Here is a 12,572-nt window from a genome sequence, read left to right on the forward strand (position 1 = left end):
AGGGAGGTGTCTCGTCCCAGGGTCCTTATCTTAGTGATGAGCTTTGAATGCACTATGGTGTTGAACGCTGAGCTGTAGTAAATTAATAGAATTCTCACATAGGTGTTCCTTTTGTCCAGGTGGGAAAGGGCAGTGTGAAGTGCAATAGAGATTGCATCATTTGTGGATCTGTTAGGGCGGTATGCAAATTGATTTGGTCTAGTGTTTCTGGCATAATGGTGTTGATGTGAGCCATGAACAGCCTTTCAAAGCACTTCATGGCTAAAGACTTGAGTGCTACGGGTTTGTCAACGTTTAGGCAGGTGACCTTCGTGTTATTGGGCATAGGGACTATGGTGGTCTGCTTGAAACATGTTATTACAGACTCAGACAGGCAGAGGTTGAACATGTCAGTGAAGACACTTGCCAGTTGGTTAACGTCTGCTCAAAGCACACATTCTAGTAATCCTTGTGGCCCAGCGGCCTTGTGAATGTTGACCTGTTTAAAGTCTTTTCTCACATCGGCTGCGGAGAGCGTGATCAAACAGTCGTCCAGAACAGCTGATGCTCTCATGCATGTTTCAGTGTTACTTGCCTCGAAGCGAGCATAGAAGTTATTTAGCTCGTCTGGTAGGCTTGTGTCGCTGGGCAGCTCTCGGCTTTGCTTCCCTTTGTTGTCTGTAATAGAATGCAAGCCCTGCCACATCTGACGAGTGTCGGAGCCGGTGTAGTACGATTCGATCTTAGTCCTGTTTGATGGTTCGTCGGAGGGCATAGCGGGATTTCTTATAAGCTTCCGGGTTTCAGTGCCAGTAATCCATGGTTTCTGGTTGGGGTATGTATCGTATGCAATTATTGATAAAGCCAGTGACTGATGTGGTGTACTCCTCAATGGCATTGGAAGAATCCCAGAACATATTCCAGTCTGTGCTAGCAAAACAGTCCTGTAGTTTAGCATCTACTTCATCTGACCACTTCTTTATTGACCGAGTCACTGGTGCTTCATGCTTTAATTTTTGCTTGTCAGCAGGAATCCATAGGATAGAGTTATGGTCAGATTTGCCAAATGGAGGGCGAGGGAGAGCTTTGTACGCGTCTCTGTTTGTGGAGTAAAGGTGGTCTGGAATTGTTTTTCCTCTGGTTGCACATTTAACATGTTGATAAAAATTAGGTAAACTGATTTAAGTTTACCTGCATTAAAGTCCTCGGCCACTAGGAGCGCCGCCTCTGTATGAGCGTTTTCCTGTTTGCTTATGGCGGAATACAGTTCATTGAGTGCAGTTTTGAGTGCAGTTTTAGTGAAAAATACATATGAAAACTCTCTAGGTAGGTAGTGTGGTCTACAGCTTATGAGATACTCTACCTTAGGCGAGCAAAACCTTAAGACTTCCTTAGATATCGTGCACCAGCTATTGTTTACAAATATGCATAGGCCCCCGCTCTGTGTCTTACCAGAGGCTGCTGTTCTGTCCTGCCAATAGTGTATAATCCGCCAGTTGTCTGTTCTTAATGTCGTCGTTCAGCCACGACTCGATGAAACATAAGATATTACAGTTTTTAAATGTCCTGTTGGTAAAATATATACGTGCTTTCAGTTTGTCCCATTTATTTCCTAGCGATTGAACGTTAGCTAGCAGAATGGAAGGCAAGGGCAGATTAGACACTCGTCGCGTGATCCTCACAAGGCACCCTGATCTCTTTCCGCAAAACCTCTGTTTCCTTTTCCAGCAAATCATGGGGATCTGGGCCTGGTCGGGTGTCTATAGAAGCATATCCCTCCCGTCCGACTCAATGAAGAACTCTTCGTCCAATATTATTATTATATTATTATTAATTTGAGGTCCCAGTTCTGATGTCCAGAAGCTCTTTTCGGTCATAAGAGACGGTAGCAGCAACATTTTGCACAAAACAAGTTATGAACAATGCGAAAAAACAAACAAAATATCGTGGTTGGTTAAGAGCCGATAAAAACGGCAGCCCTCCCCTCTGGCGCCATTTTCCTCCAACATCAACCAATGAGTGGATTACACTGCTATGACATCTAAACAATTAGATATAGCCTATAAAATCAACACTGTACATTTGAAAGTGAATAAGTTATTATGATGATGCAAAGTGTGATGAAGATTCTTCTGAGGGTAATAATCATGATAATGATGATGGTGAAGCTGACTGATCTTTATCTTACCGTGAGGAGCCGTCACCACATTGCTCTCTAAGCAGCCCTCCACACTCAGGCTCTTGTCTGTGCAGCTACAAAACGGGATGTAAAAAAAACAAAACATTTACCAGCCTATACTTTCTCACAAACTGAAGATATAAAAGTAAAGCATAGTGATACAAGATATTTAGTCAATATTCATATAAGACAGCACTCATTATGTATCAATATGATCCCTTCAGGTCATGGCCAATGAGGTAAAATGTCAGGCCTGTTGTTGACATACTTAATCAGTGGGGGTCCTTGCTGAGGCGTGTCTGTGGGGGCTTTGGGGATCTTGTTAGGGGCTGGGGTGCTGGTGGTCTCTCTGTCTGGTGAGGTTGGCACATAACCTGAGACTAAACAGAGGAACAATGACTAGTGTTTTAAAGATAAATAAACAGATCACACACAAAACTGGAATGTTGCTTATCAAAATAAGTTGTTTCTCACATGCATGCAAGTACACACACAAACTCACTTGTGGAGCAGGGCCTGCTGTCTGGTTCATCAGGGCAGGCACAGACAAAGCTGTTTGTATTAGCGAAGCAGAGATGAGTACATCCTCCATTATTCACCCCACAGTGGTTAGTGCCTGCATGGAAAAGAAAAGGCTTACTTTAACCTGTTAAACTTTTGTGCCATTTTCACAATGGCACATATAAATCAAATAACATTTTATTGGTCACATACACACTTAGCAGATGTTATTGTGGGTGTAGCGCAATGCTCGTGTTCCCAGCTCCAACAGTGCAGTAGTACCTAACAATTCACAACAATTCACAAATCTAAAAGTACAAGAATGAAACTAAGAAATATATAAATATTAGGATGAGCAATGCTGGAGTGGCATTGACTAAATACAGTAGAATATAATATAGTATATACATATGAGATGAGTAAAGCAGTATGTAAACATTATTAAAGTGACTAGTGCTCCATTATTAAAGTGGCCAGTGATTCCATGTCTATGTTTATAGGGCAGCAGCCTCTAAGGTGAAGGGTTGAGTAACCGGGTGATAGCCGGCTTGTGATGGCTATTTAACAGTCCGATGGCCTTGAGATAGCTGTTTTTCAGTCTCCTGGTCCCAGGTGTAATGCACCTGTACTGACCTCGCGTTCTGGATGGTAACGGGTTGAACAGGCAGTGGCTCGGGTTGTTGATGTCCTTGCTGGCCTTACTTTGACATCGGGTGCTGTAGGGCAGGCAGTGTCCCCCCGGTGATGCGTTGGGCAGACCACACCATCCTCTGGAGTGCCCTGCGGATGCGGGTGGTGCAGTTGCCGTACCAGGCGGTTATACAATTGTGCATCTGTAAAAGTTTGAGGGTCTTAGTGGCCAAGCCAAATTTATTCTAGCTCCTGAAGTTGAAGAGCCACTGTTGCGCCTTCTTCACCACACTCCCTGTGTGGGTGGACCATTTCAGATCGTCTCCACTGTGGTCCCATCAATGTGGATAGCGACGTGCTCCCGCTGCTGTTTACTGAAGTCCACGATCAGCTCTTTCATTTTGTTGACGTTGAGGGAGAGGTTATTTCCCTGCCAATACTCCACCAGGGCCCTCACCTCCTCCCTGTACACTGTCTCATCACTGTTAGTAATCTGGCCTACTACTGTTGTGTCATCTGCAAATTTGATGATTGACTTGGAGGCATGCGTGGCCATGCAGTCATGGGTGAACAAGGAGTACAGGAGGGGGTTGAGCACGCACCCTTGTGGGGCCCCTGTGTTAAGGATCAGCGAAGCGGAGGTGTTGTTTCCTACCTTCACCACCTGTGGGCAGCTCGTCAGGAAGTCCAGGACCCAGTCGCACAGGGCAGGGTTTAGATCCAGGGCCCGAGCTTAATGATGAGCTTGGAGGTTACTATGGTGTTGAAGGCTGAGCTATAGTCAATGAACAGCATTCTGATGTAGGTATTCCTCTTGTCCAGATGGGATAGGGCAGTGTGATGGCGATGGCCTTGTCTGTGGATCTATTGGGGCGGTAAGCAAATTTAAGTGGATCTAGGATGTCAGTTAAGGTAGAGGTGAGGTGATCCTTAATTAGACTCTCAAAGCACCTCATGATGACAGAAGTAAGTGCTATGGGGCGATAGTAATTTAGTTCAGTTAACTGTGCTTTCTTGGGTACAGGAACAATGGTGGACATCTTGAAGCAAGTGGGGAAAGCAGACTGGGATAGGGAGAGATTGAATATGTCAATAAATACTCCAGCCAGCTGGTCTGCGCACGCTCTCAGGATGCGGCTAGGGATGCTGTCTGGGCCGGCAGTCTTGTGAGGGTTAACACGCTTAAATGTCTTACTCAAGTTAGCCATGGAGAACGAGAGCCCACAGTCCTTGGGATGGCCTGCGTTGGTGGCACTGTGTTATCGTCAAAGCGGACGAAGATGATGTTCAGCTTGTCTGGGAGCAAGACGGTGTCCGCAACGTGGCTGGTTTCCCTTTGTAATCCGTGATTGCCTATAGACCCTGCCACATACGTCTCGTGTCTGAGCCGTTGAATTGCAACTCCACTTTGTCTCTGTACTGATGTTTTGCCTGTTTGATTGCCTTACGGAGGGAAAAACTAGTCTTTGTATTCAACCATATTTCCAGTCATCTTGCCATGGTTAAATGCGGAGGTTCGCACTTTCAGTTTTACGCAAATGCTGCCATCGATCCACGGTTTCTGGTTTGGGTAGGTTTTAATAGTCACCGTGGGTGACATCCCCTATACACTTCCTGATGAACTCTGTCACGTGTTTGTGAAACGTCAATGTTATTCTCAGGTTACCCGGAAAATATCCCAGTCCGCGTGATCAAAACAATTTTGAAGCATGAATTCCGATTTGTCAAGCCAGTGTTGAATAGACCTTAGCACAGACCTTAGCACTATAAGGAAGGGAGGAGCATAATTGAGTCGTGATCTGATTTTCTGAAGGGAGGGTGGGGAGGGCCTTGTAAGCATCTAGAAAAGGCAGGTAGCAGTGGTCTAGTGTTTTTCCTAAGCAACTACAGTCAATGTGTTGATAGAACTTTGGTAGCTTTTTCCTCAAATTTATTTTGAGGAAAAGGGTAATGAATTGAGAATCCCCAGCGACAATTCATGTGGCCTCAGGATATGTGGTTTCCAGTTTGCATAATGTTCCTTGAGGGCCGTTGTGGTATTGACTTGAGGGGGAATATACACGGCTGTGACTAACATATGTTTTATGCTTAATGAAAGACATGCATATTTCAACCAATACATGCTTAGTGCTATTAGAAATAGCAACTATGTGACTATTACAGAGCCAGAGCAACAGGCGGCAAAAGGAAGTAAAATTGTCAGTTTTGAAAGTCTAGGTTTGAAACAAAATATACCAAAAGGATAAAGAAAACAAAAAAACAAGTCAGATCTTTTACCTAATAGTGGTACTACAAACACGCATAAATTCCCCTAGAAACACAGCCATTTGAAAACAGCAGGAATTGTGCAACGGCTCCATTTTTCAACATATAGGAATAATATACATATGAGAAGCAAACTGACGTTGCTACCTTTCCACTAACGTAATTAGATTTCCTGTCTGATTCCCAGGTCATCTGCTAAATAGCAGCCCAATCCTAACTTTAACCATTAGTCGGGAAAATGCTAAAATTACTCAAGATCAGCATCTAGAGGCAATATCTCCCTGCTCCCTTACCGCTCTGCCTCTGTGGCGAGACTATGATGATGTCCATGAGGCCCTCCACGTTGGCCAGGACTGTCTCCTTGCTGCGGCCAGTGTGTTTGTCCACACGCTGAATGGACTTAGTCTGCCAGTCCGTCCAGTAGATCCAACGGTCTTGCTGCGAGAGTCGGGAGAAAGGGGTTAGAGGGGAGGACACCGGCTTCAACTGGGGGAACAAAGTAGAGAAAAAGAGAGGAGAGAAAGAAACACAGACGAGGAAGAGAGAGAGGGAGGAAGAAAATGAAGGTCAGAGATGGAGGGAAGTAGAATGGTTCAGTTTTATGGTTCAGTATGAGTGGAGCAGGAGGGAGAGCAAGTGAGGCAGTGAACAAACAATTGAGTGACGGAAGAGTGAGAGAGCAAGTGAGTGGACATGGCAGCCAGGGGGAGGGGTCAGGTAGTTGATTGACAGCTAGAGGGGATACCTGTGTGAGGGCGAAGGGGTGGGACACAGGGCTGATGAGGATTTGCCGGAGCTTTCCGTTTAGGTCAGAACTCTCAATGCGGTCCAGGTGAGCATCCACCCAGAAGATCCTTACACACACACACGCGCGCAAACACACACACACACGCAAACGCGCGCACACACACACACACACACACACACACACACACACACACACACACACACACACACACACACACACACACACACACACACACACACACACACACACACACACACACACACACACACACACACACACACACACAGGAGTCAAACACACACAATCATAGTACATATACATACTAGGCAAAATACTTTGCAGAGATATTAGACAGAGATGAGAGGGATTAAACAGGAATTGACATCAAAGCTATCTATCAAGAGGCCAGAAAACTCCTGTACTATGATTTACTACACACAGGATTCCCACACCTTCAAAAAACATTAAATTAAAGTACTTTTCAATAACTTTCCAGGCCCAATTCCCTCAAATTCAAGGACTCAACATGGCATAGTTTGAGACACGGATCAAGGTTAATTACTGTTACAACACTTAGCATTTTTATAATGAGAGCTAGCAGGCTTTACAGAAGCTCACAAACAACAATTAAAAAGAGAGAGGCTTGAATGTGTGAACACTTCTCAATTGTTCTGTGTTACAGTGATGGCAGACTATGTGGTCTCTTCCTTTCTCTAACACAGCACAGCAAAACAACATCTTGTGTAAGTTGAGCGATAGAGACAAAGACTTATTTACAAGTTGAAGAGCTAAGTAACTCCTCGTTTATTTCATTAGCACCAGCTTAACACAAAACATGTCGCAGAGCAAAAACATGAGCTTTTTAAACAAGAACACATGACAATGAATAAAATGTTTTGCAACAATAAAATATCAGATGAAAATGAAAAAATAAATAATAAATAAAACCTTCCCCAATAAAACATTTCCCAGACCATTGTGTTCTGGGGTTGTTGGCCTTTTTGGTTCATTTGCTTTTTGTTGTTGATCACTTAATCATTGAGTAGTGTTTTGCTCCTTCTCAAGCTGTTAAAACAGTGCCAAACCCTTGCATCTTGCTGCTATACCCCTTCATTTGCTTTTCAGGACATTCACTTTTTCGTTGAGTAGTGTTTCTATTTCAGCTATTTTTTTTTTTTTTTTTAAATCTTCAGCACCCTTTCTCAGGCTATTAGACTTGGCAATAAGAGTGAGGTTTCCTGTGCTCTCCGCGTTGAGTGCAAATTTGTCTGCTGAGGTCTCGAGAGCATTTATGTCATCTGTCATTTATGTCATTCTTTTCTTACCTTTAAGTTAATCTATTTCATCTATAAGGTCTTTTCTCTTTCTGTTTTTTTTGCTTATCCATTCTTCTCTGTCTGTTCTTCTTGATGTGTCACATACCTCTGCCTTGCAGATGCAAGGTGAGAGTAAGACAGTAAGAGGAGTTGGTGGCAAGTTCTCCTTGATTTCTGAGCTCTCTGTCCTTTGACATATACTCGTAAAAATGTGTCCACGCTGTCTTGGACAGTGAGAGACAGAATAACAACAACAAAAATCCAGAAAAACGCATTTCAAAAATGTTATAAATTGATTTGCATTTTAATGAGGGAAATAAGTATTTGACCCCTCTGCAAAACATGACTTAGTACTTGGTGGCAAAACCCTTGTTGGCAATCCCAGAGGTCAGACGTTTCTTGTAGTTGGCCACCAGGCAAACATCTCAGGAGGGAGACCTAATCTTGTCCCTGATATCCTTGGAGAGCTCTTTGGTCTTGGTCATGGTGGAGAGTTTGGAATCTGATTGATTGATTGCTTCTGTGGACAGGTGTCTTTTATAAAGGTAACAAGCTGAGATTAGGCCCCCCTATAAGAGTGTGCTCCTAATCTCAGCTCGTTACCTGTATAAAAAACACCTGGGAGCCCGAAATCTTTCTGATTGAGGGGGTCAAATACTTATTTCCCTCATTAAAATGCAAATCAATTTATAACATTTTTGACATGCGTTTTTCTGGATTTTTTGTGTGTTATTTTGTCTCTCACTCTTCAAATAAACCTACCATTAAAATTATAGACTGATCATTTCTTTGTCAGTGGGCAAATGTACAAAATCAGCAGGGGATCAAATTCTTTTTCCCCCCCTCACTGTACATAGCATGCAGTACACTGTCAGCTGTCCACTCTGTTTCTTCCACTCCCTTCTGAAATGCTCCTTGTACAATATGGAGACGGCAACTGCCAATGTTTATAAGGTGTACATTAAAATCTAGGAGGGTCTTCTCAACCTTTGAGTAAAATGACCTATTTACATTTGGTCCATCCAGGAGATCTGAACCATGTTTTCCTTGGTAGATCTTCGGTGCTCTTCTTATAGACCGCTTTAAGGTCCAATGTCCCATACATTTAGAATCATAAAATCCCATCCCAACTTTGTCCTCATCCCATAAATGGACGTGAAAGTCACACTGCTTTGACTGAGTTTTTCTGTTCAGGCTCATCAAAGAGAAGTACATAGTCCTCCTCCCCAGCAGACAGTTTTTTAGACAACAAGTTCTTGAAATGAGGAGCCAAGCTATGCACACACAGCTGGACTTTGCTGCCCTGCATGCGAAGGTCTTGGCTATTGCACTGTCTGGGAACATCGCTGAGAACAGCACACCTAAGAGTAAAAAAGAAGAAGATTGAAACCAAACACTTATTTCTGTTTCTAGCCTGTGTGTGAACCTGTGTGTGTCACAGAGAGAGAATATGAAATATGAAAACAAACATAACATGTTCCTAAAAATAATTTAATGTTACAGGTGACAGTTTATAAACCATGCCACTCACCCCCATCATATTCAGACACCACAATGTCTCAGCCCTCAATGTGTCCTCTTTGGGAACGCCAGTTATGATGGAGGTGGTGACTGTGGTAGTAGTTTCAAGATTGAAGATTGTCTAGGTGGTGATGTCAATGATGACTTTTTCACATAGATCAATTGAGTTGGAGCTGTAAGAAAATAAGTGTCCAAGTCTGATGAATGACTAGCTAGCTTGCTAATGTTAGCTAGCATTAGTCATGAAACATTGTCACTAACAACTCTAGTGAACGTCCTATAACTAAATGTAAACTTCACCTAACGTAATTTATTTTAAATGTTCACTGTCCAGCTCTGCTTGCTGCAAGTTGGCTAACGTAACGTTAACACATTAGCTAACTTTAGCAAGCTTGCACTATTGTCAGGTGTGATTCTCTGGGAGAACTGACTGAGACATCTAGATAACGTTAGCTAACAACAACATAGAAAACGTTAATTTGACCAAATAGTTCTGTAATGTTAAAGTTAATTTACACAACCATGAAGAGACGGAATAATCTAGCTAACTAAGTAACGTTAATAACTAAGTATGGTTGTTGTATTCCTTTCTACATTACCAGGGGTAGGACCTACCTGCTTTTAACTTGCAGATGGCCGTCCTGTGTGATGGTCCAGCAGCATGGCTTGTCACAGCTGCTTCGTCCATGGCGTGAACTTTAATTGATTTGCTGCAGGCTCTGCATCGGGCCATATGGATGTCCCACTGATCATTAACAAGCCAGTCTTTGTAAATGTCTTTGGTGAGCCACGAGTCCTGGAATTGACATTTTCCAGGCATAGCTGAAGGTTCGCTTAACGTTACATGGAAGCCAAACTGGCTGCGAGCGTGCGCCATCGTGCATACATTTATTTTGTCCCCCCACACCAAACGCGATCACGACATGCAGGTTAAATTATCAAAACAAACTCTGAACCAATTATATTAATTTGGGGACAGGTCAAAAAGCATTAAACATTTATGGCAATTTAGCTAGTTAGCTTGCACTTGCTAGCTAATTTGTCCTGGGATATAAACATTGAGTTGTTATATTACCTGAAATGCACAAGGTCCTCTACTCCGCCAATTAATCCACACAAATAGTTTCTAGTCATCTCTCTTCCTTCCAGGCCTTTTCTTCTCTTGACTTTATATTGCGATTGGAAAATTTCCTAAATTAGGTACATTACCGCCACTGACCTCGTTTGTCTTTCAGTCACCCACGTGGGTATAACCAATGAGGAGATGGCACGTGGGTACCTTCTTCTATAAACCAATGAGGAGATGGGAGAGGCAGGACTTCCAGCGCGATCTGCATCAGAAATAGAACTGATATCTATTTTAGTCCTTGGCAACGCAGACGCTCGTTAGCGCGCTCGAGCATTGTGGGTGCAATAATTGAATAACATAGATTTATACGCTTATTTCGCGACGCCAGCAGTGTGGTCAGCCTGTTAGGTTTCTCGCTTGCTTGCCGCTGTTTAACCTGGATCATTCGACTTCAATCACTTATGCACGCAAGTGCAGACAGAACGTAAGCCTATTACTGACGTTAAGTAAAAAAATAAAATAGAATTACCTTAAATTTCTATTCATGCACAAATTATATAAATTCAAGCACTTTAAATAACCTTGATTTTTTTCTCTCAAATTCACAAACTTTCAAGGATTTCAAGGACCCGTGGGAACCATGTATACAAAACAGAATGTTCTGCAGAAAATAATTTGATTTTCTCGACTGAGATCTGCTTTGCATGCTGTTAGTTCCTAATATTTTCAGTCTTTCTTTCCCTGTCTGTCACACTCTCCCTCCCGCTCCCTCTGTAGGTTGACATTTATTGGGATAAGTCTTGTCCTGGAGGCAGAACTGAGCAATTTCTGCTAGATGGGCCAACTGCAATGTCAAATTTGTCTTTATTGTAAAAATCTATGAAAACAAAACTTTGCTTTTTGGTCTTAATTTAAAGTTAAATTAATTTAAGGGTTAGGCATTAGGGTTAACAGTGTGGTTAAGGTTAGAGTTAAGGCTAGGCAGATAATATGACTTTTTGGCTGTGCCAGCTCGTGACCAAGGCTGCAGCAAGGCTGCCTCCAGAACAAGATTTATCATGAAAAACACTAACCTGCGCTCCCTCTCTCCCTCCCTACCATTCCCTCTCTCTCCTGTATCTCTATATGTCATTCCCTTATTCCCTCCCGTCCTCCCTACCAATCCCTCGCTCTCTCCTATATATCTGTCTGTCATTTCCTTATTCCCTCCCTACCAATCCCTCGCTCTCTCCTATATATCTGTCTGTCATTTCCTTATTCCCTCCCTCCCTCCATCCATCCATCCCTCCATCCATCCCTCCCTGTCAGTCCCCTATTCCCTGCCTGTCTCCATTCCCCTCCCTTCCACTCTCTCGCTCTAACCTGCGTGTGTCGTAGTCCAGTGTGAGTCCGTTGGGCCAGCCCAGGTCTGTGTTAATCAGAACTTTACGGTCTGATCCGTCTAGGTGTGCCCGCTCAATCTTAGCAATGTGACCCCAGTCTGTCCAGAACAGGTACCTAGGGAGACCAATGAAACAATGACAACCCAGTTCCCGCACCCACACCCCCTCACACACACACACTTACAAACGCCCACAAAACCAATCTCTTCCACTATACCCTTCCACCCTCTTCCCTCAACGTTAACACTTCCCCCCTCTATTCCTCCTTCTCTCCCCCTCTCACCCTTTGCTGGGAAACACAGCGATGGCCCTGGGTTCATCCAGGCTGTTGTTGACTAGTACTTTGCGGCTGGTCCCGTCCAGTCGGGCCACCTCAATGGTGTTGCGACCTGTGTCTGTCCAGTACATATTCCTGGTCACCCAGTCCACAGCCAGACCATCAGTAGTCTTCAGACCCTGGCTTATCACTGTCTCCATCCCTGTACCATCTAGGTTGGCCCGTCTGACCAGCACAGGAGAAGTTAAGTCAAACAATGAATGAATCAATCAGCAAATCAATTAGTTATATAATTTATTAAATCAAATCCTATTGCTCAAATACATTAATTGCAAAGAGTTAAAACCCCAAATAGTAAGAAAAAGTGACAGTGACAAGGATGAATTCCATGTGTGGGAATGCATGCGTGTGTGATTAAGAGTTTATTTATTGTGTGTGTGTATACACTGAGTATATAAAACATTAAGAACACCTCTTTACATGAAATAGACTGACCAGGTGAATCCAGTTGAAAGCTATGATCCCTTATTGATGTCACTTGTTAAATCCACTTCAATCAGTGTAGATGAATGTTTAAGAAGGATTTTTAAGCATTGAGACATGGATTGTGTATGTGTGCCATTCAGACGATGACTGGGCAAGACACAAGATTTGAACGGGGTATGGTAGTAGGTGCCAGGCGCACCGGTTTGAGTGTGTCAAGAA

General features: G+C 43.3%; 1 protein-coding gene across 5 annotated transcripts in view; it reads right to left on the minus strand.

Moving 5' to 3' along the window:
• LOC118393626 (low-density lipoprotein receptor-related protein 4) overlaps positions 1 to 12,572 on the minus strand; it is a 214,855-nt gene that overhangs the window by 19,904 nt on the left and 182,379 nt on the right. For 2 of the 5 annotated variants that reach the window (XM_035786476.2, XM_035786478.2), the window contains exons 29-35: positions 11,874 to 12,092; positions 11,571 to 11,705; positions 6,300 to 6,408; positions 5,848 to 6,040; positions 2,661 to 2,774; positions 2,427 to 2,538; positions 2,168 to 2,232 (exon numbers count right to left, since the gene is read on the minus strand). In XM_035786476.2, coding sequence (XP_035642369.1) covers positions 2,168 to 2,232; positions 2,427 to 2,538; positions 2,661 to 2,774; positions 5,848 to 6,040; positions 6,300 to 6,408; positions 11,571 to 11,705; positions 11,874 to 12,092 — 947 coding nt within the window. Of the gene's footprint in view, positions 1 to 2,167; positions 2,233 to 2,426; positions 2,539 to 2,660; positions 2,775 to 5,847; positions 6,041 to 6,299; positions 6,409 to 6,586; positions 8,980 to 9,149; positions 9,313 to 9,540; positions 9,936 to 11,570; positions 11,706 to 11,873; positions 12,093 to 12,572 lie in introns of those variants that run through there. The other 3 variants (XM_035786477.2, XR_004827577.2, XM_035786479.2) reach the window with 3 other exon arrangements.

The sequence above is a fragment of the Oncorhynchus keta genome, chromosome 14, assembly GCF_023373465.1.
Source record: "Oncorhynchus keta strain PuntledgeMale-10-30-2019 chromosome 14, Oket_V2, whole genome shotgun sequence".
In the NCBI taxonomy this organism is placed as follows: domain Eukaryota; kingdom Metazoa; phylum Chordata; class Actinopteri; order Salmoniformes; family Salmonidae; genus Oncorhynchus; species Oncorhynchus keta.